A 27,113-nucleotide genomic window follows, 5' to 3' on the forward strand; every position below is an offset into this window, starting at 1 on the left:
CGTGAGCTCCCTCCCTGCCGGAGGGGGAGAGAGCTCTTGTCCACGCCCAAGGTGTCGCTACTAAAGAGATGCGTGTTGTGAAGTTAGGCTCTGAACTCGCTGTCGTCGTAGTTCCTGGCGTGAGTCCTGGAAACCCCCTGGAGAGCTCTCAGAGATGGAGCTCAGGGGTTGCCGTCTCCGTTTGGATGGTTGTGCTCGTGCGGATCATTGTGCATCATAAGAACCAAGAATAATTTTGCTAGTTAAAAACAGAAAAAGGTGATCACATGGCGTAATCAGTCAAGAACACACATCCACCCAAAAAAGACTAATGCTATTAATATTTTAGTGTATTGGTCTATGGAAAGAATGTAGTGCAGCGGTTCAGTGGCCAGACTTTGGGATGGGGGGGGGGGGTTAAGATTAAAGCTAGGCCCTACCATTTACTTTGTGTTCTTGCCCAGATTATATCACCTTTTTAAACCTTAGTCATATAGAAGATGATACGTGTTTTGTGATGGTCAAACGAAATAATACATGTGATGAATGGCATATGATGATGTCTGTTTTATCATCTGTTAATGCTTAAGAGGTGATAAACATTGGCAGATGTCAACGATGTAAGAAAAAACAGAACAAAAAAATTTAATTGAATTCATTTTCTCCACTCAAATGTTGGTGCAGTTAGGGGTAGGTAAACCAAATCACGTGTGCTTAGTTTTAACAATGAAACATCAGATTTCTGCTAGGGCATGGCTGGAGAGGATATTCTAGTCCAGCCTTCTCATCCGACACCTGACGGTCTGGAGTTGTAGTGTGATTAACATGAAGTCAGAGCTAGCAGTGCCCAGATATCAGTGAAAGCAAGTCCGGGGTTCTCTTCACTACACAGGTATTATGCTCATAGTTTTTGTTTGTTCTTTAAACATAGGAGGCTTTTTGTATGACATTTGGGCAAAGAAAATGCAGTTTTCATATGCTTTCAATTTGATTAATCAAAAGCTAATATTACCATTACTAATATGAAACTATTACTTGGGGTTTAGAGCTGTTTAAAATTCTTCCATTTTCTTTGCTTTTCTCTACTTTTCTCCATACCTAAAGGGGGAGAAAATGTTTCCAGAGGGCAGCCTGGAGAATTGGATTTGAATATGTAGAAATGCAACTTTTGCTTTGGTTATTGGGATGCTGGCATAATTTTCTTGGAAGTTAGTTTCTTTTAATACCAGCTGGCAGCTAAATCATTGTCTATTTGGGTCTTGCTGCAGGAACCTCAGAATAAGTAAGTAAAGACAAAGTAAAATAAGGAGTTAATTAGTCAAAGTTTACTATGGCGAGTAATTTAGTAGTGGGGGGTAGTTTATACTGCCTCTTGGATACTACACCAAATCTGGAACTTTCGTAATTTGCCACAATTTGGGTAATGATTAGCTAGGGCTTACCTTAACCAGTGATCTGAATAAAGTATTTTATATACTTTTGTTTTAGTTGAGCATCTATTAATTTTTAAAAATTAAAAATATTAGAAGCTTTATTATTTTAGACTATAGTATTATAATTATAGGCTAAGTTATTATAGTCTAATAGATACATCAGAACATTTCTGGATTATTGTCAGCTCTTAGTCAGTGACTGCCATGACTTTTCATATGCTTGATAAGATATAATCATTTATTCAACAAATATTCAACAGAGCCAGGCATTGTCCTAACTACTGGCAGTACAGTAGTGGACAATATAAAGATGGAAAACAGAAAACAATCAAGTAAAATATAGTGTATCATATGGTGATAAGTTCTATGGAGAAAAATAACACTGGGTAAAGGGTAGAGACTGCTTTGAGGGAGGAGCTGCTGTATTTTCTATCGGTAGATTGCTCAGGGAAGGCCTCATTAAAAATGGCATCTTTAGTAGGTGAGGGAGCAAACTAGGTGGTTCTGTGGGGAAAAGCAGTGGTCTATAGCCCAGGGAACAAGTGTGAAGGCCTTAAGGCTAGAATAGTCCTGTCTTGTTCACAAAACAGCAAGGAGGCCAGTGTTGCTGGAGCAGAGTGAATGGGGGCGGAGGGGGGTAGGTATAGGAGGTAAGATCAGAGAAGTAGCAGAGGATCAGCTCATAGAAGTTGACTTTAAAACTGTATCTCTGTGTTGAGACTAAAGTATCCAGGATCCAGGGAAACAGGAGACTATACCAGTGAAGTTCACCTAGAGGTCAATTTATAGACAAGGAAAGGGAAGTCCTAAGTGAAAATGTGTATGGATACTGGTCCAGTGCTAAATTTAACATTTCTTAGAATCTCTTTAAGAATATTTCTGAAGCTTCTCAGTTATTAAAGGATAATAACTGTTCAATATATTGTTTTCTTTTAAGAAAGTGTTTAAATTGTACATAATCTTAGCCAAAAACCCACATTTAGACGAGGGGTGGGGAACCTTTTTCTTCCAAGGGCCATTGGGATATTTATATCATCATTTGTGAGCCATACAAAATTATCAACTCAAAAATTAGCTATGAAGAAAGCTTCTAGATTTATTGAATTTCAGGTCTTTCCTGCAGTTGCCTTGGCAAGGCCAGACCATACAATTTTGTGGGCCTAATATGGCCCATGGGCCAGACTTTGCCCAGCCCTGCTTTAGACTAATTGGTTTTTTACTTAACTATAGAAAAGTAAAATGAATACAAGTGAAGGGATTTGTTACTTTCAGGAAGAGTATAGTTTGTTTCAGAAGTGATGGTTACCTCTGCTTTAAATCTGCAAGATCAGGGTACTTTATTTTTCCCTTTTCCCTTGTAGGTTTTTGTTACTTTACTGTCTCTTTTACCTTGTTGGTTTTGGTTTTTGACTTTGTGAGTCTAAAACTTCTTATTGTATATCTACTTCTAAATAAGGATATAAGATGTAGGACAAAATATCCATATAAAACTAGAATCACCTACAGGGGAAAAATTATTTGGTGTATTAAGATCCTTTTAATAGAGACTTGTGTCTCTGTTCTATACTAGCCAAGGGTGTCTTTCGTAAAATGGCAACATGTAACTTTAATTTACATTGCAAAACTTCTACATAGTTACATTTTAATATAAAATCTGTTCTTGCTTTGGGAGCTACCATAAATATGTTTTTTGAGGGTGTGTGAAAACATTCAGTAACTCCCCAAATTTTGTTCTAAATTAGGGTGTTTTATTCTACTTCCTCATACACTTGACCAGGTTCTCTTCTGAGTTCAATATCCTGTTACTGTCCATGAGTTCATATTCTCTCCAGTATCAGGTGAGAGTGGAGCATCTCTTCTTAATACTTCCTGCCTCTTTCCATTCTCCAGAATAAGTTTTTTGATATAGTCAGTGGGAAGAAGAGAAAAAAGGTGTAGGTCAGATACAGGACTGTGTACTTGCATTATCTAGCTTTTCGGAAATCCTGCTTTCTCTCCCTACAGCGTCATTTCCTCCTTTTCGGGCTTACAACACAGCCTAGGAGGGTTGCTTTAAAGACTAGGATATGATTTCAAAGTGGTATGGGAACAAGCCAGCTCGGTAGTTAGTTTAGGGAGGTTGTGGAATAAAGGATTTGCAAAGTAGATGGGCCAGAAAGAAGAGAGCAGTGGTTTAAGGTTTAAAACAACAACAGACTGCTCTCATTCAGCTAGTTTTTCAGCCTGTACATTCCCCCAACCTTACTGGAATCCGGTTCTGAAGAACATTTAGTATGCTGCTTTCTAGAACAGAATTTTCAACACTGTTAACACTTCAGGCTGGGTTATTCTTTGTGGTTGGGAGTTGTCCTGTGCAGTGTAGAATATTTAGCAGAATCCCTGGCCTCTACCCACTGGATACCAACAACACTCCCCAAATTGGGGTGACTAAAATTGTCTGCAGAGATTGCCTAGTGGCCCTTAAGGAGCAAAATCTCACCCAGTTGAGAACCACTGCTCTAGGAGAAGGCTGTTTTTAATGTTCTTGCTAACAGCTTACATAAACATTGCATCAAATAGACAATTTTTTTTTTCAATGATTGAATCTTAGAAATAGAAGACCTTTGTATGAAAGTTGGCTCTTCAGGTGGTGGAACCTTTATAGAGCCTGTGATTTAGGTTTGATGTGTACTTAAGAATCAAGGTCACTGATCCCACAATGTCACACGTGTCTACAACTTTACACAGGAAGATGTCTCCAAGAATATATGTCCGCTGTCTCGCCGCATGCATGTATTTTTTATGACATTATCTCTTCAGATCTATATTCAGTGATTATTTAAGCCAGATCATAATGATATCTAAGGGGTGGAGGGGTCAAGGCACAGAGTGCTTTACCTGTGGCCTTTACATCTGGTCCTACCTGGACAGAAATAGATTGATCTTATTCTTTACATTCAAGTGGGGTGTGAAGATCATTTCAGTCCCTGGGGCGACTTTAACACCCCAGACTTCAGATAGCCAGGTGCTGTGTTTCATGATAATCACCATATATTTCAAGGGAAATATTCCAGTGGCAAGTAAGTGATTATGAACTCTGTAAAAATGGTTCAGCTCTTTAGGACATACAAGTCTGGAGAAGATTGAAGTTATATATAACTTGCTCCTGGGTAACCCCATATCCAACTGCAGATTTTCATTAATACAGATCCCCAGCACAGTTACAGACTGCTGCTTCCTTGTCCACATGCTGTCCTAATACAATCGTTGGAAGTAAAAAATTAAATTATATTGAGACTAGCCAGCATTGTATGTAGCAACAGCAATTATGTTCCATACTTAATATTATTTTTTAAAAATTTAAAGCCTGTGTTATTCCACAAAAGGATGTGAGTTCAGTGTGTTACGGTTTTATTTTAATCCTCACCCAAGGATATGTTTTATTGATTTTTAGAGAGAGAGAAAAGGGGGGGAAGAGGGAAACAATATGAGAGAGAAACAGCGATCAATTGCATCCCATACACACCCCAACCAGGGATCGAACCTGCAAACTTTTGGTGCATGGGATGACACTCCATCAAACTAGCCACCTGGCCGGGGCAGCATGTTACAGTTTTAAACAAAATAGTAAGAGATCATCCACAGCGAGAGTCTGAACAGTAGACAGTCCAGGGCTTAAGTTTGATTTGTAGCACAGCTTCATTCAACTTGAATTCTTTAGCAACCAAAAGGACAGATAGATGATTGGTAATGATTTCAGAATGGAAGAATTTTTTAAAGCAGCTTTAAATAATACACTTTTTAAAAACATAATAGGATCAGTAGTTAAAGCAGGGAATCATAAAACGTATACTGTTCCCCCCACCAGTTATTTGGTAGAGTGCCGAGGACTTTCTTTGAGTCTGTATGTCTGCTGATTGTAATTCCCATTGCTTGGAGTAGACTGTACCTTAGAGCTACATGGTCTACAGAACCAAAACTATTAATTGAAGAGTTAAGAGCTCTTCAATTAATAGATACTTGTAACGCTAGTGAGGAATTCTAATGTTTTATGCTCCTTTTCTCATCTACTGAAGTTTTCTCTTTATACCTAACATAAAAGCTTTCTTTTCTAATCAAGTCTTTCCGAAGCTTCAATTTGGTTTTGCACCATATTTTATCAGCTTACATAATAATTTTCATTATTACAGTGAGTGCTGCTGGCATTAATAGGTTTGAAGAATAGGCAACTGAAGAACAGTGAACAACTCAGATTTAAAGAATGGAAGTAGCAGTACCTGATGTTAGAGAGTGTTCTGTCTGCCAGTGGTTAGCACCTTTCCTGTCTATCCACAGAAATGGAGAGGGCTGCTGCATTCATCACTTGTAGGGCACCTTTCCACAAAACTTAACATAAATAATGCCTTCTAGAGTTATAGTGGTCCTGGGTATGGAGACTGTTGGTTAATCCAGCCTAGTCTGAGAAGTGGAGGGTCAGTTAATAGCTTCCACTATGTGTAAAAAGTTGGGCTTCTGGTAGAAAAGAGGCTATAGTATAGCATTTAAAAAGTTAAATATTGCCCAGCTGGGTGTGGCTCAGCGCTTGAGCATCGACCCAGGATCCAGACTATCAGGGTTCGATTCCTGGTCAGGGCACATGCCCAGGTTGTGGGCTCGATCAGTGACTCTCTCATCATTGATGTTTCTATCTCTCTCTCCCCCTCTCCTTTCCTCTCTCTGAAATCAATAAAGATATATTGGGGGGAGGGGAGTTAAATAAAATTTGTGACAGTGAACTTATCATGTAATATTAACTTTTTTACATTGTTGAAACAGGGGGACAGCCTCACAAAAGGAGAAAGACCTCTGATGCAAATGAAACTGAAGATCATTTGGAATCTTTAATATGCAAAGTAGGAGAAAAGGTATGTACCAAAATAGGCACAAACTGTGACGGGCTTAGGGCTATAGTTGACAGTGCTTTGATTAATTTCATCAGCTGAAAACTTCATGGTCTGTTTTAGGCAAAGTTTGTATTGCCATGCATCTGTATCCCAGAGTATGCATGTTAAAAACCTTTGGATGCAGATAATTGAGAATTAAATATTTTTAGCACTTTTCATAGAATATGAGTCTTAAGAGATTTTTAGGGAATAGCCTCTCAGTTTATAAATGAAGAGTCAAACAAATCCTGGATACTTAAGGTAATTTGCCCAAAGTCCTATAGTGAGTGAATAAGAGAGAGAGAATAGAGCCTGTGGTGTCCTCATTTCTAATCCTTATTCTGCTTTGACTGCTAACTTTTAAAATTTTATTCATTCTTTTTTCATAGATTTCTAAAAAAAAACCAAAAGCAGTACCTACCAGAATTGATTTATATTAAATGTGTCTTAGTGCTTTGTGTGTGTGAGACTTTAGCTTTATTTATGGTCAGCTAAAAAATTTTAACTTACTACTTGCTGAGTACTTGACAGATATGTAATATGCTGTCTTCCACAGAGTGCCTGCTCTTTGGAGAGCAACCTAGAAGGCTTGGCCGGTGTTTTGGAAGCTGATCTTCCTAACTACAAGAGCAAGATCTTAAGGCTTCTTTGTACAGTGTATGTATGCAAAAGATTTATGAATCCAGGTGATAATGTATTATCTACTCTAAATGCTTTGGGAAATGTTCAAAAGATGTGTTATGCTCTGTATGTGCTCAGCTTTCCTTCTATTGGGAAATTCGTAGGAATAAAATGACCTGTGGCCCTTTGGTTAACTCTTCAGAGATAAATAGAACTAAAATTGAGCATTTTCCTTATGTTTTGTTCCTTGGAACCTGAGACTGATTTGAGTTGACTATTTTTAAGTGTGAAGGTGGACACTTTCCCATTCAGAGATTTTCTTTTAAGCATGTACATTTAAATATATACAATAGAATTTAACTTCTATTTTTAACCAGTGCCAAACAAATTTAGAATTAGTCAAAGTAATAATCTTTGGAAGACTAAAGAAGCTTTTGAAGCTATTAATAGGCATAATCTTTCTGAGTTAGATTAGCTAGAACAAGTATCAGCATTTAATTTGTGAGGAAATTAAAGTGGGAAAAGTCTCATGGGGGATCATGAAACAGTCTCTCCTAGTGGTGGAATTAGCAATCTAGACTTCCTCGTCTCTCAGATAGACTGAATTATATGCCTTGCAAGAAGTAGCTATGACTTGTGGATTAAGGGATCTTTGTACTTTATATGAAATTATAAATTACCAGCTAGGTATTTTTAAATTTAGAAGGTGACTTTTAAGTTGTTTTTTCTGTTATTTTAAAATAATGTTTTTAATGCTTAAAGTTCATTTTTTAAATTCAAAAAATGTACATACAGATTGAAGCTGTCAGTTTTCATTTTAACCACTCATAAAGTAAAAATAATTTAGGTTATAATTTTTCAAAGAAATCCGATTAATATTCAGGAAGACATGTTCAAACTAAGAAACTACTAAGCAAAAATCATTTTGCTATAGTTATCTGTAAGATGTCTTCTGTTTTGCAAGCATTTATTAGAATGGAGTAGGTTTATGCTTAGACTCCGATGGAAGTCATGACTTTTTTAGGAGTGCAGGGCTTACTATCAATGGAAGGATTTTTTTTTTTAAAAAACCTAAATTGCCCCTAACACTCTGCTAGGTACCTTGGAAAAACAGAAAAAAATATATGAGAATGTGTTCCTGTGTGGTTTTCTTTTTGAGCTAATTTCTAAAAGCTGCCTAAATTGGAAGTAACATTTATTACTGTAGTCCTCTTCCCTTCTTTTCAAATGTCTTTACTGAAAATTAACACTTGAAATAAACTGGGATGTAAAGAAATCTTACTATATCAGAATACCATTTAAAAAATTCAATAATTGCCTGGCCGACATGGCTCAGCGGTTGAGCATCGACCTAGGATCCAGGAGATCAAGGGTTGATTCCAGGTCAGGGCACATGCCTGGGTTTCGGGCTCGATCCCCAGTGGGGGGGCCTGTGGGAAGCAGCCAATCAATGACTCTCTCATCATTGATGTTTCTTTCTCCCTCTCCCTTCCTCTCTGAAATCAACGAAGATATATTTTTTTTAAAAATTCAGTAATTTAACTTAAAAGCTTAGTTGAAGCAAGCTTTAGTTCTGAATAGTGTTTCTCAAAGTGGAATTCTGATCTTATGGCATTCATTTAGCTAAGTTTAGAAATGCTGAAACTCCCCATTAATGGTTCTGCAGTAAAGAAAATTGTTTCACCCAGTATTTCCCAGATACTTGACCATGAAAACCATTTTCTGTAGAACTGCTATTCAGTTCCACTAAACACATTGGAATAAAAACTGGTTATATTTTTTTTCAGTTTGGTAACTTCGTAATTATGGTGCTTTACTTTTTTAACTCTTGGATTAACTAATTAGAATTAAAATGAAAAATTGTGGGGGCCATGTCTACAACTCTTCTCACTATTTATGCCTTTTCTGAAGTAGTTTTGAGTACAGCTAAAAGTAACCCTGTTCCAAAGTTAATAAAATAATAAAAGGTTTATGTGATGCAAAATTCAGCAACTTAACAATGCTTTTGTTTTGGGATTTTCTTCTTGTACTGGGTTTTCAAATCAGTGCACGTCTATTACCTGAGAAGCTGACAATTTATACAACATTAGTTGGACTGCTGAATGCAAGGAATTACAACTTTGGTGGAGAATTTGTAGAAGCCATGATTCGTCAACTTAAAGAATCTTTGAAAGCAAACAATTATAATGAAGCTGTATATTTGGTAAGTTATTATTATTGTTATTATTTTGATATATTAAGGCAGAGATGGAGGGGAGAGGTGAACTACAACCAAATAATGTGTCCTTTCTCTTGAAATACAGTTCCCCACTCACCACAAGAGCTGCCTTTTTGAAACTATTCTCATTAAAGTTACCACAGGGTTCATAATCAAGTCCAATGGTTTCTTAGTCCTAGTTCATCTCCCTGTAGTATGTGATTCTTTACACTTAGCTCTTGGTTTTTGTAGCACCACAGCCAAATAGATAAGAAGATTATAGGTGGAAACCTATAAATGCACGGACTCCTGTCCTTCATAAGGCCCCAGTCACAACTACTGAGCTCTGCAGTTGTAGCACAGAAGCATGTAGACATGAGAGCATGGCTGTGTTCCAGTAAAATTTTACTTATGGACACTGAAATTTAATTTCATATAATTTATATACATCACAAAGTGTTCTTTTGGATTTCTTCAAGCATTTAAATATGTAAAAATTATTCTTAGTCCACAGGCTATGCAAAAAAACCCACAAAAACAAACAAAAAACAGCAGGCTACATTAGGCCCTTAGGCTCTAGTTTTTCAGACCTTTGGCTTGACCCTTACAAGATTGTTTATTTTGTAATATTATAAGAGACGTTTCAATTTAGTAAAAATTGTTCTCCTCAACAGGTTCGTTTTTTATCTGATCTTGTGAATTGTCACGTCATTGCAGCCCCATCAATGGTTGCTATGTTTGAAAACTTTGTAAGTGTAGCCCAGGAAGAGGAGGTACCTCAGGTAAGAAAGCTCCTCATGCTGAATCTTATCCATGTCGTACCAGGAGTTTTTCACTGGTAACCCTTATTATTAAAAAACAAGAAGTAATAGCAGATGGTCATGTTATAATTTCTTAATATCTAAAAGTTAACTAGTATACTGGTGGGTTCTTATGACATCTGTATGTTAAATGATTCTGTTTAGTAAAACTAAAATATCTAGAAAGGCTCTGAATGAGCCAGGTGTGTTACTTAAGCCCTGTTAAATAGCTTCCACAGGATTTCATTCAAGAATATAGTATGAGTGAAAATTAACTAGCATGTATTTTAAACTTACCTTTTAAAAAATTCTTTAGGTGCGACGGGATTGGTATGTGTATGCATTTCTGTCATCTTTGCCCTGGGTTGGAAAGGAGTTGTATGAGAAGAAAGATGCAGAGATGGACCGCATCTTTGCCAACACTGAAAGCTATCTTAAGTAAGGGCACAGTTCATAGTTCTCTTTGTTGTTTAAGTAGAGGATATCTTCCTGATACCATAAATGTGTTATGTTTTATCTGTTTTAGTAATACCGTTTGAATTGTGTTTCTCAAAAATAAGCTGTAGAGTTTCCTAAGGCTTTCTCTAGATAATCTCATACCCCTACTGTTGTAATTTACTGAGACCTCAGAGTAATCAAATTTGTTGTTTACTTTGAGCAAAAGAGGTGGTAACATAGCTGCTTTTAAGCTGTTTTTTACATATTGCAAAGGCATAAACCATCTTAACACTGTGGTTCCAGATATTAGTGTGCATAAGAATCACCCGTGATACTTAAATATGCTCTAAACCCAGCCCCCAGACTTACTGAATCACAGTATTTTAGAGGTTTGGACATCTGTATTATTTATTTATTTCACAAGTGGAGAACATAAGAAATATTTATTTCAGGTAGGTTTATCCTAAACCAAGTCCTTAAAACAGTGGTTCTTAACCTTTAATACTAACAATAGGTCTTATTAGTAAACTTTTGTTTAATTACCCAGTAGCTACGTAATGGTTTTGTGTCCCCTTAAGTTTTTCAGAATAATTTTTGTTACAAATTTCATTTTTTTATTTATTCATAGATACTTCTTTGGATATCGTTAATATCTACTTAGTTACAAATAAAGCTAAAAGAAGTCTAAAAACAGAAGTTTGCTTTTTTATTATATTAAGCTAACTTTAAATGTTAGATTTTACAAGAGTTTTAATATTTTTGAAAAGTTATACTGGTTTTCTTAAAAATGTGGATGTTTGCCAAAGAATAAAAATAAAAGTGTATGAACATCCCAACATTTGAATACTGGTGCATGTCCTTCCCCTTTTTTTATACACCTGGTAGTCCATTGTGCACACTGTTCTTTACGTATTTTCCCTCCTTAATACAATTTGGGATTTGTTGGGTAAACACATATAGCTCTACCTCATTCTTCTTAGCAGTTGTAGAGTACTCCGCTCTTTTAATGTGCCATAATTCCTTTAGCTTGTCCTTGGTTGGAGTATTTAGGTTATTTCCAGGTTCTTGCCGTTGTAAACAATGTTTCAGTGAAAATCCTTGTACAGAAGTGTTTGTGTACATGTGAATTTTTAGAAATGGCATTGCTGGGTTGAAGTGTCTTAATTTTAATCTTGATAGATTTAGTCAAATTACTTTCCAAAGACATTATACTCTTCCAAATCTTCTCAACAGATTATATCAATGTTTGAAACTGCATATTTGCCTACATTTTGGTAGTACAGTAAATTATCAAAAATTTTGATGGTAAAATATATTTTACTACTTAATTTTCATTTTATTAAGAAAGCAACTGAACATCTTTTCATGTTTTTAAAAACCTAAATGTAGATTTTCATTTATATCTTTAGAAGACGCCAAAAGACTCATGTGCCCATGTTACAAGTGTGGACTGCTGAGAAACCACATCCACAAGAAGAGGTAAATTGATTTCTCTCTTGTGATACAGGCACAGTCAGCTTTTGAGTAGATTCTTACCTCTGTAGTGTATTCAGATCATTCCATTTGTATACCTTAGCTAGGTTTCCACCTTTCATGTCGGGCCCCACCTCCTCATAGCCCTAGGCATATAGTGGATCTTTAAGAAATGTTAGAATGTAATTGAAGCATTCCCTGTTCTGGGCGATTCCAGATGTCATAGAGTTAACATATATATATATATATTTTTTTTTTTTTACTTAAATGCCCAATTTGAAAAAGTAAGAGGTAATAGCCCCAGACAGACTTTATAAAGTCATTGAAACAAAAACTTAGTGCATTCCTTTGTACTCTAGTTAATTGTAAGTTAAAATTAGCTCACTTCTGTACCCTGTATTTTAGAAGTAATGATTTTTGGTTTTGTCTTCTCAACATGTTATTTCTTCTAGCCTCCAAATATATATTAATTTTTAAAAATTAATGTCTTTAGTATTTAGATTGCCTGTGGGCCCAGATTCAGAAATTGAAAAAGGATCGCTGGCAGGAGCGGCACATCCTAAGACCTTATCTTGCCTTTGACAGCATCCTGTGTGAAGCATTGCAGCACAATTTGCCTCCTTTTACACCACCTCCTCACACTGAGGATTCAGTGTACCCAATGCCAAGGGTCATCTTCAGAATGTTTGATTACACAGATGATCCCGAGGTATGTGGCCAACTATAAGTTCCTGTCAAAGGGCCTGTGTTGTATTGTACTTGTGATTTAATCTTGTTTGGATTGTGCCTGTGATACATTTTAATTTTGAGTTTGTTATCTAAGAGGGTCAATGGCAATGAAGTTAACAGTTTAATTCAGTGAATTGTATCACCTCATTATGCAAGAAATTCTATTTAACATGAATATATAGATTAAGAGACAGCACAGTGTGCAATTTAAGAGAGTAGGTTTGAGCCCTGGCCAGGGGGCTCAGTTGGTTGGAGCGTTGTCCCACACACCAAAAAGGTTGTGGGTTTGATTCCCAGTCAGGGCACATACCCAGGTTGCTGGTTCAATCCCTGGTCGAGGTGCATACTGGAGGCAGCCAATCAGTGTTTATCTCTCACATCGATGTGACCCAGATCAGTTTGGTTTTAATCCTGGTTTAGTCAGATTTTAGCTGTGTGATCTTGGGTAAGTTACTTACCCCTCTATCTTAGTCTCCAAACAGAATAATAATATTAATAGTGTCTCATAAAGTTGTAAGAGGATTAAGTTGTTAATAAAGAAAATACATAGGACAGAATGTAATACATTATGAATGCTCAATGATTTTAGCTATTTTTTTTTTAAAATCCTCACCCAAAGGTATGCTTAAATAAAGTATTTTTAATTAAAACAACCCAAAGATGAGTATAAGCTGACTTTACAGTTTTTAAATATCTGTATTCTTTATTATGAAGTTAAGTTGTTGGCAGCCATTATACTTGAGCAATTAAGAAAATGTATAATTTTGATATTAGCATTTAGTATAAAAATTTACATTGTAACTGTGCTTTAATTATTTTATACCTCTGCTTTTGAATGACTGCCTTAACTTTAATATCCAAGCAATGGGTACTGAGATTACTGGATTTGTTTTGACTAGAAACTCACCTAGCTAAAGCACCATACATGTTGCTTAGTGCAGCAGTTTTCAACAGGTGTGCTGCAAGCATTTTTAAAACATGCACTATTGACTATTTTAGTCAGGGGCATTGACCTCTTTTCCCTTAAGTTGTCAGATTAAAAAATGGCAACAGCCAACACAACAATAGCTGTCCGGTATGAATGAGTCTAAATTACACCTTTTGTTTTTGGTCAGATTGGCAAAAAATACATATTTTTTGGTGTGCTGCAGAATTTTAATAATCAGTTTATGTGTGCTGTGAGATGAAAAAGTTTGAAAATTGCTGGCTTTAGTGCACCCTGGTCAGCATAGAGCAGAATTTCTCTGGCTCAGCTCAATTTACATTTTGGGCTAGATAATTCTTTGTTGTGGGGGGATGTCCTGAGAATTATGGGATGCTCAGCAGGATTCCTGGCCTCTAACTCCCTAATTGCCAGTAGTACTTAGAGGCTAAATGTCAGTTGTGGCATCCAAAAATGTCTCCAGCAATTGCCCAGATGTCCTCTTAGGGGCAAAATTGCCTCCAGTTTAGAACCATTGGCATAGAACCAGTATTACTCCCTAAGGTCAAATTTCAGTTTCCCTTTTCCTGTCTTCTCTTTTCTGTCCTGCCATAAATTGCTAATGACCAGTGAAAATTTGGAATATGTATAATCTATCTCAGAGTAAAGAGTTGTCAGATAATTGGTTACATATATTAAATTACCAACTTGTAACCCATCTGCTTATAATATATATATAGTAAAACACTTTCAGCCAACATTATGCAATGGGCTACCTAGGTATCTCTAATTAAAAGTGCAATTTACATTTAAGACTGCTAGAATCTGTGATTAGCTGTTTATTTGTGCAAGGGGAACTGGAATGGGACCTCAAATTTTGTTTCGCCTGTACTGCTTACACTTATTTGGGATTGCCTCTATAATGTGCCCATCATCCTTTGCCAGAAGACATAAAATACAAAATATTTGTTCCTCTCAAAAGGAAGAGGATTTAGGTTTTTTTCTGGCCTTTGGGGGAAAAGATGTTTATTTAAAAAAATTAGAGATTATAGAGATTGAAAGTCACCATTAAGAGTCTATAATAGTAAATAAGTAAATAAAGGTAAACTCTTTGAACCTGTTTGCTATGCATATACTTTTTTAAAAAAATGAAACAATATGTAGGTAATGTTTTCTAACCTTTTTTAAACAATATAATGTGGGTATCTTACAATGCATAGGTGATTTTGTTATGTCTGTATAGTATTTGAAACAAAATTTTCCCTCATTTATTATGGGAGTAGCCCACCCTTATGGTTTAAAAGAATAGATGAAACTGTATAGGGCTAATGATGTGCAAGAATTATTTTGTGTCATGTAAGAATTGAGTTGGGCTATGATAGTTTGGTCTCAGATGTGTAGAAGAAACACTGAGGCTGGCAGTCTCACTCTGCTGTAGATGTAAGCGAAAATGACAGTGACGTTTGCTGAAAATACAGAGCTTTCACACTTTCGAACTTTTCTCCAGCACCCAGTATAGTATCAAACATAATAATCTCCCAAATATTTGTTGAATAAGTGAAAGAAAATATCTTTTTTAGGTCTGTAGCATATACATTTGGTTTTCTTTCTAGGGCCCTGTAATGCCAGGGAGTCACTCCGTGGAAAGATTTGTAATAGAAGAGAATCTTCACTGCATCATTAAGTCTCACTGGAAGGAAAGAAAGACTTGGTAGGGCTCTTTTCATGTTACTTCTAGAGTGAAGTGGGAAAAAGGTAGCAATTTTGATAAGTTGATAAGAGCAAAACGAATGTTAAGAATATAAGAAAATCTCTCTTCCTGACACACTGTCTTGCTAAGACCAATCTATTTTGCTTTCTCAAAATAGTCTCCCTCAAAGTAGTACTTTTCTGAGTGCTTTATAGTAATGCACATGATGCCAGCTTTCTTGTGTGGACGTTTGTTAAATGCTGTGGACAAATTAACTTGAATGACAATATTTTTGGTGCAAATGTTATGGAAATAAATGAATACTAATGGTTTTGCTGTGTTTTCTAGCATTAAGACATCTAGCTTTGAAAAAGTTTACTTTTAATATTTTTTTAAACCTTGGAAAGTTTGGTTTAGATTTTAAGGTGGAAAGAAATAACTTTTGGGAATGGTCTACCCTATTAAAACTTTTTACTTAGTAGATTGAATATGCTTCCTTAGTATTGTTACTTAAACTCCTGATCTTTCAAGGAATATTTTATGCATTAAAGAGGTTTTTTTTGTGGCAGACAAAATAATTTGTGCTGTAGTGAAGTAACTGAGCTCTAGATTTCAGAAAAGATTTCCTTTCCTTATATCTAAGCAACTGCTTTGAAACTACTTATTTGATCATTCGTGTGTCTTTGTGTACTGACTGAACTTAAATTATACCTTTTATAGTGCTGCGCAGCTGGTGAGCTATCCAGGGAAGAACAAGATCCCCTTGAACTACCACATAGTTGAGGTATGCATTCCACATGAAGCTTGTTTCTCAGTTTCAGAATCTTTCTGTTGACTTGAAGTGTAATCTACTTTTGGCTGTTTTTTCTTGCTACTTGTCAGGTACTAAAAGTTAACAGAGGAGCAAGGATATTGGTGTTTGTTTTGGTGCTCTCTTAGCCATGTTAGTACAGAGAAAAGAGGAGGTTGAAACCAATAGCCAAATGGAATTTTGAGTTGCCTATAAGTTATTTATATAGTATGTCTTCATTCAGGAATACTTATGGATAATGTAAATTACATCTAGCCCTCTCAATACATTGTCCACTTAACATGTATAAGTGGCTGTAATACTTTACAATATTGTATTACCTTCTGCAGATAATCTATTTTTAACTGTTTAACTGGCCTCTTACTAGTAGTATACACCTGACAAGTATATTATTTGCTGTTTCACAAGGTAGGGTTAAGTATAAATCTTTATTCTTAGACATCAAGAGCCAGCTGTTTTGGAAGTAGGAACAGTGAATAATGCTTTTGACCCCATATTAAGTCATACAGAAGGATATTAGTAGTATATTTGAACCTTGTAAGATTTATGTCCCAACAGAGTGTTTTCACTTGACACATGGGTCAAACTGACAGTTACATATTCATTTAAGTTAAAATACTCATGAACATACTTACTTTTTATGTATATATATGTATATATCTGTATTGATTTCAGAGAGGGGGGAGAGAGAGAGAGAAACATCAATGATGAGAGTGTCATTGATCTGCTGCCTCCTGCACGCCCCCTATTGGGGATTGAGCCTGCATCTGGGGCACGTGCCCTGACCGGGAATCAAACTGGGATCTCCTGGATCATAGGTCGATGCTCAACCGCTGAGCCACACCGGCCAAGCCTACTTATGTATTAAGATCCACTTTTTTTTCATACTAGTGTGCTTTCTTAAAAGTACTGCATCTGTCCAATTTTTACAAAACTTGAGAGTAAGCATAGGCCCTGAATTTGACTCACTGGCATGTCAATTGAAGTGTAAAATATAAGTCATATCTTTAAATGTGCAAAATGTGTAGAAAGTCATCAGAATGAAGTACGGAAGTCTGGGAGACAGGAGTCAGAGAAAGGAATGCAAATCAGGCTTTAGAATTCTAGGTAGGTGGTCTACACACTACATAGGGAGGGTGGAAACAAGTTTCTGAACAAGAGGCATGGCAAAGAATCCCTGGATTATAAAAAAGGTTTGTGGACACCAGTTTCAAGTAGCAGAGTGGAATGACTTGACTATTGACTGTTTGCATCCTCAGAGTCTCATAAGGATTTTTACTTCTTAATGTATAATAATAAAGTTGATATATCTATGCCTCAGTAAATCAACTCCCATACTTCCAGAGTTGGAATTTAATTGCATGGTTCTTTGGGAGTATCAAATAAGCATTAATACCGTAAAACCTTGATATAACAGACTAATTCTAGCAAGGGGGTGTCTGTTACAGCCAAAAGTCCATTATGTAATAAAGTAGGTTTTCTGAATGTGTATGTTAAAAAATTGACACATTCGTTAGTTTACCTGTTTTTACTGTATAGACACGTTTGTGTAATTAAAATTAATAAACTGGTGACAGAATAGATTCAGCGATGTGGAAGCATGGATCAGACTGACGAATCTCAGAGGGACAGAGGAGGGCGAGTGGGTAGAGGGGGAGAGATTAACCAAAGAACTTATATGCGTATATGCACAACCCAAGGACACAGACAATGGTGTGGTAAGGGACCGGGGAGGGGGATAGGACGGGTGGAATGGGTCAAAGGGGAGAAAAAGGGACATCTATAATACTTTGAACAATAAAAAATATATAAATAAATAAATAAAAATAAGTATGTATGGAAAGTTTAATTTCACAGAGAAGTTTTCTATATGTATTACTGTAATTTTAAATTTATACTGAATAGGTCTAATAAATGCATGCATGCACATGGCTGGGTTGTGACTTAGCACACATCAGCACATTGGCCAGCACAAGTTGAGTTAAAACTGCTGCAGAAAGTCATGCCCTGGGGCAACAGATCGGTTACCTAGAGCGATGCCATGTGATCCCATGCTAATCATTCATGGAGCAATGTTTATGAGCAGTGACTCTTGGATTTAATATGTAGGCTATAGTTGTAGATACGTAATATTTATGTCAGCAAAATTACTATAGTGTTTTTTCCAACATATGGCCTATTCACTAAAATTTGTTACAAATAGCCTCATGGTTATTATGAATTAATAGCAAAAAATAACCTGTTTAATTATAAGCAAATCTTGGTTAAAAGCATTTTTAAATTAACAGGGTGTTAATTCTCACATATGACATACAGACCAGAAATTTTGTCAGTTAAATCTGGAGTCCTTTAAATCTAGGTCTAAAAAATCAGGGTTTACCATATTTGCATATTCTTAATTTGTTTGAGTTAGAGAAGAAATTTTCATTAAAGATTAAAAGGTAATTCTTCTTGCCCTGGCTGGTGTGGCTCAGTGGTTAGAGGGTTGGCCCTTGCACCAAAGGGTCTTAGTTTCAGTTCCTGGTCTAGGGCATGTACCTGGGTTGCAGGTTCAGTTTCCAGCCCTGGTCACGGTGGGTGCAGGAGGCAACCAATCAATGTGTCCTCTCACATCGATATTTCTCCCTCCCTCCACTTTCTCTAAGAAAAATCAATGGGAAAAATATCCTCCGGTGAGGATTAACAACAACAACAAAGTAATCCTTTAATTATAAATGTCATGAAATTAGAGTTTACATTTAGAATGTTGAGATCTTTCTAATAGTAGATGTGCATAGGTAGCTGTTGAATTGAGTTCTGAATCCTGACTCTTTTATAGGTGATCTTTGCAGAGCTGTTTCAACTTCCAGCACCCCCCCACATTGATGTGATGTACACAACACTTCTCATTGAACTGTGCAAACTTCAGCCTGGCTCTCTACCCCAAGTTGTATCCTTTCCTTTGTTTTTAAACTTATTCTCGTTGGCCTAGCTTTAAAAGACTATTAAATATTTCTGCTTATGGGTTTAAATCACTTCATGAAAACAGTTTGACGTTTCTTTAAAAGTTAAACATGTGTGTACCATACAGTTCAGCCATTCTACTCCTAGGTATTTACCCAAGAGAAATGGAAGCACTGTTCATGGAAACTTTATTTGTAGTAACTCCAAACTGGAAACAATCCAAATATTCATCAATACATGAGTGGATTAACAAATATTCTTTTACCTCTACAATGTAATACTGCTCTGTAATAAAAAGGAACACATTTTTTATGCCAGCAAAAACATAAATGAATTATAAAATAATTATTCCGAGTAAAAAATGCCAAACAGCCCTGACCAGGTGGCTCAGTTGGTTGGAGCATCCTCCCATGCAACGGGGTTGCAGGTTCAATTCCCTTTTGGGGTACATACCTGGGTTGCGGGTTCGGTCCCAAGTTTGGGTATGTGTAGGAGGAGGCTGATTGATGTTTCTCACATCGATGTTTCTCTCTGTCTCTCAAATCAACGGGAACATGTCCTTTGGTGAGGATTAAAAAAAAAAAAAAAAAGCCAAATAATTCATACTATATGATTCCATTTACACAAAATTCTAGAAATGCAAAGTAATCTAGTGACAGCGGACCCCAGTATTTGCTTGGCGACATAGGTGGGGATGGGGAGAAGGAAGAATGGATTGCAAAGGAGCATGGGGAAATTTTCGAGGTGATGTAAATAAATGTTCATTATCTTGATTCTATGGGTGTATATAGGGTAAATTTATTATACATTGATACCTCAAAAGCTATTTTTAAAAAGGCCAATTACATGAAAAGATGTTCAACATTATTATTCATTATATCGACTTCTAGGAGATGTTACTTATTTTTTCTATCACAACTTATTTTGAAGGAGTGTGGAGAATAGTTTTCCTTATCCTCAAATTCACAGCTTGCACAGGCAACTGAAATGTTATACATGCGTTTGGACACGATGAATACTACATGCGTAGACAGGTACAATAATAGCCTTATTTCTATACTGGTTGTTACCTGCTTCTACTCCCTGTACTCTATAAAAAGAATTTGATTTGCCTTTTTAAGAATTTCCAACTTGATTATTCTTTCTTGCCTCCCCCAAATAATTCTTTGTATAAAAATAAAACTCATGTAAATGAAAAAAAATTTTTCATAAATAAAACCCCTCATATTTGTTGTAAATATCACATTACACTTTCTGGTCTAATTTTCAGCATGAAATGAAGCCTATGGTGAGGTTTGATGCTAACCTCTATGTAGAAATAGAGTTTAATACTGTATATTATATATAAACATATATTTTTGTTTAGACACAATATCTGCTTCTAAAATAATTAGCTTCTATATAACTCCAGCTTCAAGACTGTTTATACAGAAGACCATATTGGATTTTTATTCCTGTAGTCATTGCATGCCCACTGTCTTTTGAGTGAGACCTATGTACCACCTTTATTAGCCAGTATTATTTCTTACCTCTCAGTTTCCCAAATCAGATCAGGACAGATACTGAATATTTCTCCAATTTCCATTATCTTTTATGTCTGTTATTCAAATTCCATATCTGAAAATTATCAGTAAGGGCTATTCTGTGTCATTGACCTGTTATCTTGATTAATTTCAGTGATTGAAATTATAGGTACATGAGGGATGTACTTTAAGAAAGTGTCTTCTGACTTTTTCCCCCAGTCTAATTAATAAAACTACTAGTTGTATTAGGCATCCCAGTTATGCCATTCATTCAGCAAATATTTATTGGGCTCTTAAAATTTTCATAGCATTATACAATTTGCTAAGGTGATCCCTGTCTAGTTAGATCAGATGTCTGATTAGGGGGAATGGAGGCTCCAGTGGTATATTTTGCTGTTTGTAGTGAAAGGGCATGGTGTGAAGATGAAAAATAATACTTTGGCTCTGCCATTTTTAAAATGTTTTATCTGCAATTTATTTAATCTCTTTTTTGCCACTGTTTTATTGTAAATTAATAGGAAAAATAATACACTCCACAGAAGTTATTAAATTATATAAACATATAAGGTGCCTGGCACAAAACAGGCACTCAAATCATATCTCTTATTCACTTAAAAAAGATAGGACTATTAAAAGGAATGGGATAGGAGATTGTTATTTTTTGAAGTAGAAGATGAGGTACAGGATTTGCAGAGCAAAGGGTAAGAGGCAGAAGATACCGCTATAGGCAGGGGTATATGCTTGTCATTTTACTCTATAGCATAGTTCTATTTGTCTGAAAGATTACATAAGTTCCTGGTATAAACCGTAACCGTTCATCTTTTTGTGTTCCTTCCTCCTACTTCTCTGTATAGGTTTATTAATTGGTTTTCCCATCATCTAAGTAACTTCCAGTTCCGTTGGAGCTGGGAAGATTGGTAAGTGGTATTATGTTTTAGTTTTCCTTTCTCTATAGTCTACCATAATTTAAAAAATACTGGTAATATTTAAAACTATAACATAAAAACAGCCTTCATGGTCTAAAATATTTAGTTTATTTTTTTTATATTTATATACGTAAATGAAATAATTTAGTAGAAGGAAACTGTTTGTAGCTAAGTACAAGTTAGGTATAAGTGCAGATTCTGTGTAAGAACTCATAAAACTACGTTTCCTCATTAGGTCAGATTGTCTTACTCAAGATCCTGAAAGTCCCAAACCAAAGTTTGTAAGAGAAGTTCTAGAAAAATGTATGAGGTAAGTTCTTTGTGTTTTCTCCTTAGCTTAGGTCTCCTAATTTCTGTGGGAGGATTTTTCTCTTCTCTGTATTTGTGGTATATGCCCAGAATATAATTTTTAATTTTTATTTTTTTAATATCTCTTTATTGATTTCAGAGAGAGGAAAGGAGAGGGAGAGAGAGAGATAGAAACATCAATGATGAGAGTCATTGATCGAGCCCACAACCCGGGCATGTGCCCTGACCAGGAATCGAACCCCGATTGCCTGGATCCTCGGTTGATGCTCAGCCGCTGAGCCACACCTGGCAGGGCCCAGAATATAATTTTTAAAATCCAACTACCTGCCACTCTTCCTTGTTAGTTTTAATCAAAATTAAGGCTGAAAAAATTAGGCAACCATGACATCTGGATTCTGTGTGAATTAAGCCAAAAGTGTGGGTTTTTTTATCAAATATACTTTAAATAATTTCAGATTTCAGTAAAGTAGCCAAAATAGTACAAAGAACTCCATCCTGTTCATACAGATTCCCTCATTAACATTTTACCACGTTTGTTCTAGCTCTCACTCCCGTTTCCCTCTGTATGTATGCACCACTACATTGGTCTTTTTCTGAACCCTTTGGAAACCAGCTGCAGATAACATCTCGTCACCTTTCACAATCCATTGCATAGTTCCCCAAAACAAAGACACTGCCTCACAGTCAGCATACAACCCTCCAAATCAGGAAATCAGCTCTGGTACAGCAATATTACCGTACAGTCCATGGATGCTGCTGAAATTTTGCCAACTATCCTAACAGTGTTTTTTCTTTCTGGTTCAGTCCTATCCAAGAACAGGTATAGATAGCATTTAGTTGTCATTATCTTCACATTCCTCAGTCGTGAACAATTATTCTTCTCTGTTTTTCATGCCCTTAGCAGTTTTAAAGAATCTACACCTTACTTTCTTGGGTCACCAGGCTGTGTCCTCATGACCAGACTCAAGTCTTACGTTGTTGGTGCTCTTCCCAGTGCATCCAGCCCCTGGAGATGTTAACCCTGACTACTTGGTCATGTCAGTGTCTGCTGGCTTCTCCACCTAAATTCATTTTCCCCTTTGTAATTGATTATTTTGTAGGAGACATTCTGAGGTTTACACTTGTCCTGTTCATCAATCCTCCACTTCACCTATTCTTCATCAAACCGCCACTGACAACTCCTTTTACCTGCCACCATTATGATAATTGCCAAGTGATGTTTCTTTTTCCATTATTCCTTCTTTTATGAGTTGGCATAAAAGTGTTGCAGATTGTGACTTTTTGGTTAAGCTGGATGTTAACAAAGAATGGAACTGATGAACACTATTTTCTGAGGCTCTTATTTGTATTGTAGGTTGTCTTACCATCAGCGTATATTAGATATTGTTCCTCCTACCTTCTCAGCTCTGTGTCCTGCAAACCCAACCTGCATTTACAAGTATGGAGATGAAAGTAGCAGTAAGTAATAAAGCAAATCCCTCTGTCTCTAAAAGTAACAATGCAAGTATTCGCTGATACCAGGTATTTAAGGAGGAAAAAGTTAACTCTTTCTTGCATTTATATTTTCTCTGTTTGAAAGGTCATCTGCTACTGGCCACTGTTGTTTTATTTGCCCTGTCATCATTTGAAGATTCATTGTGATCTACTTAGTTATTACTGACTTGTAAATTTTTTTCGTTTAACACTGCTTATCATATTATATTCATGACATTATGTTAAGTATTTGTAAGCATAACAAGAAGAATTTATAGCCAGAACTTACTAAAATGGAGATGTATATTTGTCATAGTGATGGAGACTACTTTATCATCTGATACCAGTTCAGGTGTGAGAACACAGGCATATATAGACTATATTTTGGCCAATGAGATTGCACTCTAAACCAGAGGGACTATAATTTGATATGCCATTTTGTGCTTTACACTTCATATTAACTGGTAGTAAACACGTGGAGTCATAGCACACGAGCATCTGGTTTATGTATGGACTCAGAAAAAGAGACAAGCAAAAAAAACCTGTCTTACGCTGGCAGCCTTTACCTTGATCAAACTGTTTCCACTATCTCAGGAAAGGAGGAGGAAAGGGGAGTTGGCAAAAATAAAAGAGAAATACCTTGATTCTCAGCTTTTCAGCTTACGGAAGCCTAGGGATTTGAGGATTGTTCAAGGACAGTTTAACTGTATTCACAGTTTCCTTCGCCCTCATCCCTGAGGAGGCTCACACCCCTTGTACTGTACATTTCAGTAAGCCAGCTGTTCTTAAGGAAGTGTTGAAGTGAGAATTATGCCTTATTTTTGGTGAAAAGCCATCGACTTACTAAATGTAACTTTCACGTGGTTTTCTTTGTACAGATTGATTAAATATTGATCTTGGAATAAAGAGTATTCTATTTTGAATGAAAAGAATTTTTTTTAATTTCCTGTTAACTATTTGTAAGAATAATCTTAAAACCTGATCTCCTGCTCCCTCATTCTGTCCTTAGATTCTCTTCCTGGACATTCGGTTGCCCTCTGTTTAGCTGTTGCCTTTAAAAGTAAAGCAACCAGTGATGAAATCTTCAGCATTCTGAAAGATGTACCAAATCCTAACCAGGATGATGATGACGGTAAGGGAATTAAATGTTTCTTGAGTGGAACTATATATAGGCCAGGTTAGAGCATAAACATAACTCTGGCAACACAAGCGCCTCTTAAATGTCATTGATGCTCTTAAAGCATTGTATTCCTTTGACCTGTTCAACTTGTCAGTTGTTGCTAGAACCCCAGGTATTTTCTCCCTTGTGTAAAAAGAGCTCCTAACATCCTTATGAAACAGCTTGCATTATGTATATAAATTAAATACAAAGTACAATATACTGCTATCATTCAAAGATTTTTAAATTAGTACTGCTTTCACTTTAGAGAGGTTCATGAACAGGAAGATTTGGTGTATTATAAAGTTGGGTGTTTTCTCCAAATTAAACTATTATTATAATAATGTTTAACACTATGTATCATGTAATTCCAATGAAAGTCCCTAGGGTTTTAAAAGGCGAGAGTGGAAAAGTTGGCAAAATAATTTGTAAGTTTACTTGAATCAATAAACGGATTAAGACAAGTGATGAGAAGGACTTGCCTTATCACATGTAAAACATATCCTGAAAACCACACTACCTAAAACAATGTGGTATTGACACACAGAGAGAAATCAGTAAAACAGATGAAAGTCTACTTCGACAACTAGGTAACCATTTTGGAAGAAAATTTTTTTGTTAGATCTGTGCATAAGATGTGCCTAGAAAAAGGGCTAATGAAAACAAAACATTAATGGTCTTTGGATTATTTTATTACTGGGATTTTGATTTTTCTAATACACAGGATTTTAGAGAAAATTAATTAGAAAGCCTAAGTCAAAAGTATGGTATTCAATTTAGACATTGTCAGACATCTTAGGACATAAACTTGAGTGTTTAGGGTTTACTGTATTTTTTGGTAATACTATATTTATCTTGCTACCATATTGAGAGATCTGAACAAGGAAATCTATGTGGTATTTGTCGAAGAAATGGATCATATAGAAGAATTAGGGAAACACGCAAGAGACAAAGAATTAAGATTATGCTTAGTTTTATAATTTGAGTATTTGAAGTCAGTGGTGGTCTTTTATTGTCTATTAGTACTCACAGTTGTTACATGAATGTCTGACTTAATATCTGGATGTGAGCATGCCACCTGTTTAGCACTCCAGGTGAGGGACCAAGGAATTGCTACACTTATACTGTTCTATTTATCTTACTGTGTAATATTTTTCAGATGAAGGATTCAGCTTTAACCCATTGAAAATAGAGGTTTTTGTGCAGACTCTGCTACATTTAGCAGCCAAATCGTTCAGCCACTCCTTTAGTGCTCTTGCAAAGTAAGTGCAACAAGAACACTCTTTCTTTAGGTTTTAGAACTTTGCTTTGAATACCAACGGTATAGTCATTTTTACCTATAACTGCTGAATATGCAGATCTTAATAATAGTATTATGATGTAACTTGATATAATGGGTTTTGTTTTGTGGTAGCTAAAGTCCTCGCCCTGCGGCTTCTATCCGTCTGCGTGTATAGTTTGCATATATACATGGAATGTATATTTTGTTTATATAAACCTTTAGAGAAACCAGCAAAAAATTTTGGGTCCTTAGAACAGGCATGTATAAGTCAAGAAGCTCCCACCATGTCTAGGCATCTTCCTAAAGGAAGTTAAGCAGAAATGAGAGTCCACTACATTTTTTAGGAGCCACCCAAAGGTTGGCATCTAAAGAAAGAGCTTTCTAACTCGTCAGACAGTCCAGAATTAGAAAGAACATATAGATATTCCTCCAGCCAAGCGGAGAATTGGCGCTCCTCACCCCATCTCAACTTTCAAGTCTATTACTTGCAGGGCTCCCACAGAAGGTGAGTCACGCAGAATATATCACCTGTGTTTGAAAATGGTTCCTTAGCCCTCATCAATTCTTAGATACACAGTAAGCTGTAGTCCTGGGCTAACAATGATGTATTGTAAATCTCTTATGATTTTGTGACAAATTCCATACATACTGTGAATCCCTAATCATTCCTCTTATAGCCTTAATGGTTAACATTCAGTTATTTTGCACTATAGATTAAGTAATACTGAAAAGGCTTTGACACATAAAAATGCTTAACAAGTAAGTTTTATGTGGTATTTTTTTCTCCCACTGCCAAAAGGTTTCATGAAGTCTTCAAAACTCTAGCTGAAAGTGATGAAGGAAAGTTACATGTTTTAAGAGTTATGTTTGAAGTCTGGAGGAACCATCCACAGGTAAAAACTATTTAATTAGACATGTTGAGGCTCTAATTTTATAGGTATAAAAACAAGGCTATTTATTACTATTGTTTTAGTTTGTAAAACATGAAATTTGTCTATAGAATGGTTTTAAAATCTATAATTTGTTAAATGCTATGAATTAATGATGTTTGATTTTTTTTTTAAGAGCAAGTATTATGATTTGGTTTAGAACAATAGTATCTTAACACATTTTAAATAGTAAGAATGTTTGTTGCTTGAAGATTCTACCAATTGGGTAGGAGATGGTTGTGTAGTCTACCCAATTTCTGCAAACACGCCCCAGATTTCTCAAATCTCAATATATTGTTTTCATACCATGAGTTATAAAGAGGTATTTAAATAAGTTTTAGAGTATATTTAAGACTTTTTATGATAAAACACTCATTTTTAAATTTTAGGATTCAGTGGAAAATAGGTTTTGAAGGTATTATCTAAATTTTTTAAGTTTGTGTTATCTTTCAGAATTGTTGGTTTTTTCTCAATCTTTATTGTTGTTATAGTATTTTTGCAGTAAGTACCAGAGCAAAGAAGAGGGCAGAATAAATCTTAAGGTCTAATGGTCAAATTAATTGTTCCATAGCCAC

General features: G+C 35.9%; 1 protein-coding gene across 1 annotated transcript in view; it reads left to right on the top strand.

Annotated features, from left to right (window-relative positions):
* The window catches only part of NCBP1 (nuclear cap binding protein subunit 1), a 35,905-nt gene that overhangs the window by 617 nt on the left and 8,175 nt on the right, over positions 1-27,113 (top strand). The window contains exons 2-18 of the mRNA XM_087822775.1: positions 6,207-6,295; positions 6,870-6,970; positions 8,981-9,137; positions 9,806-9,913; positions 10,248-10,369; positions 11,779-11,848; positions 12,336-12,551; positions 15,107-15,204; positions 15,904-15,967; positions 18,813-18,923; positions 19,907-19,971; positions 21,315-21,377; positions 21,622-21,696; positions 23,050-23,153; positions 24,178-24,300; positions 25,487-25,589; positions 26,409-26,502. Coding sequence (XP_087678901.1) covers positions 6,207-6,295; positions 6,870-6,970; positions 8,981-9,137; positions 9,806-9,913; positions 10,248-10,369; positions 11,779-11,848; positions 12,336-12,551; positions 15,107-15,204; positions 15,904-15,967; positions 18,813-18,923; positions 19,907-19,971; positions 21,315-21,377; positions 21,622-21,696; positions 23,050-23,153; positions 24,178-24,300; positions 25,487-25,589; positions 26,409-26,502 — 1,763 coding nt within the window. The remainder of the gene's footprint in view (positions 1-6,206; positions 6,296-6,869; positions 6,971-8,980; positions 9,138-9,805; positions 9,914-10,247; positions 10,370-11,778; positions 11,849-12,335; positions 12,552-15,106; positions 15,205-15,903; positions 15,968-18,812; positions 18,924-19,906; positions 19,972-21,314; positions 21,378-21,621; positions 21,697-23,049; positions 23,154-24,177; positions 24,301-25,486; positions 25,590-26,408; positions 26,503-27,113) is intronic.

This window comes from Miniopterus natalensis, chromosome 12, assembly GCF_054644295.1.
Source record: "Miniopterus natalensis isolate mMinNat1 chromosome 12, mMinNat1.hap1, whole genome shotgun sequence".
Classification (NCBI taxonomy): Eukaryota; Metazoa; Chordata; class Mammalia; order Chiroptera; family Miniopteridae; genus Miniopterus; species Miniopterus natalensis.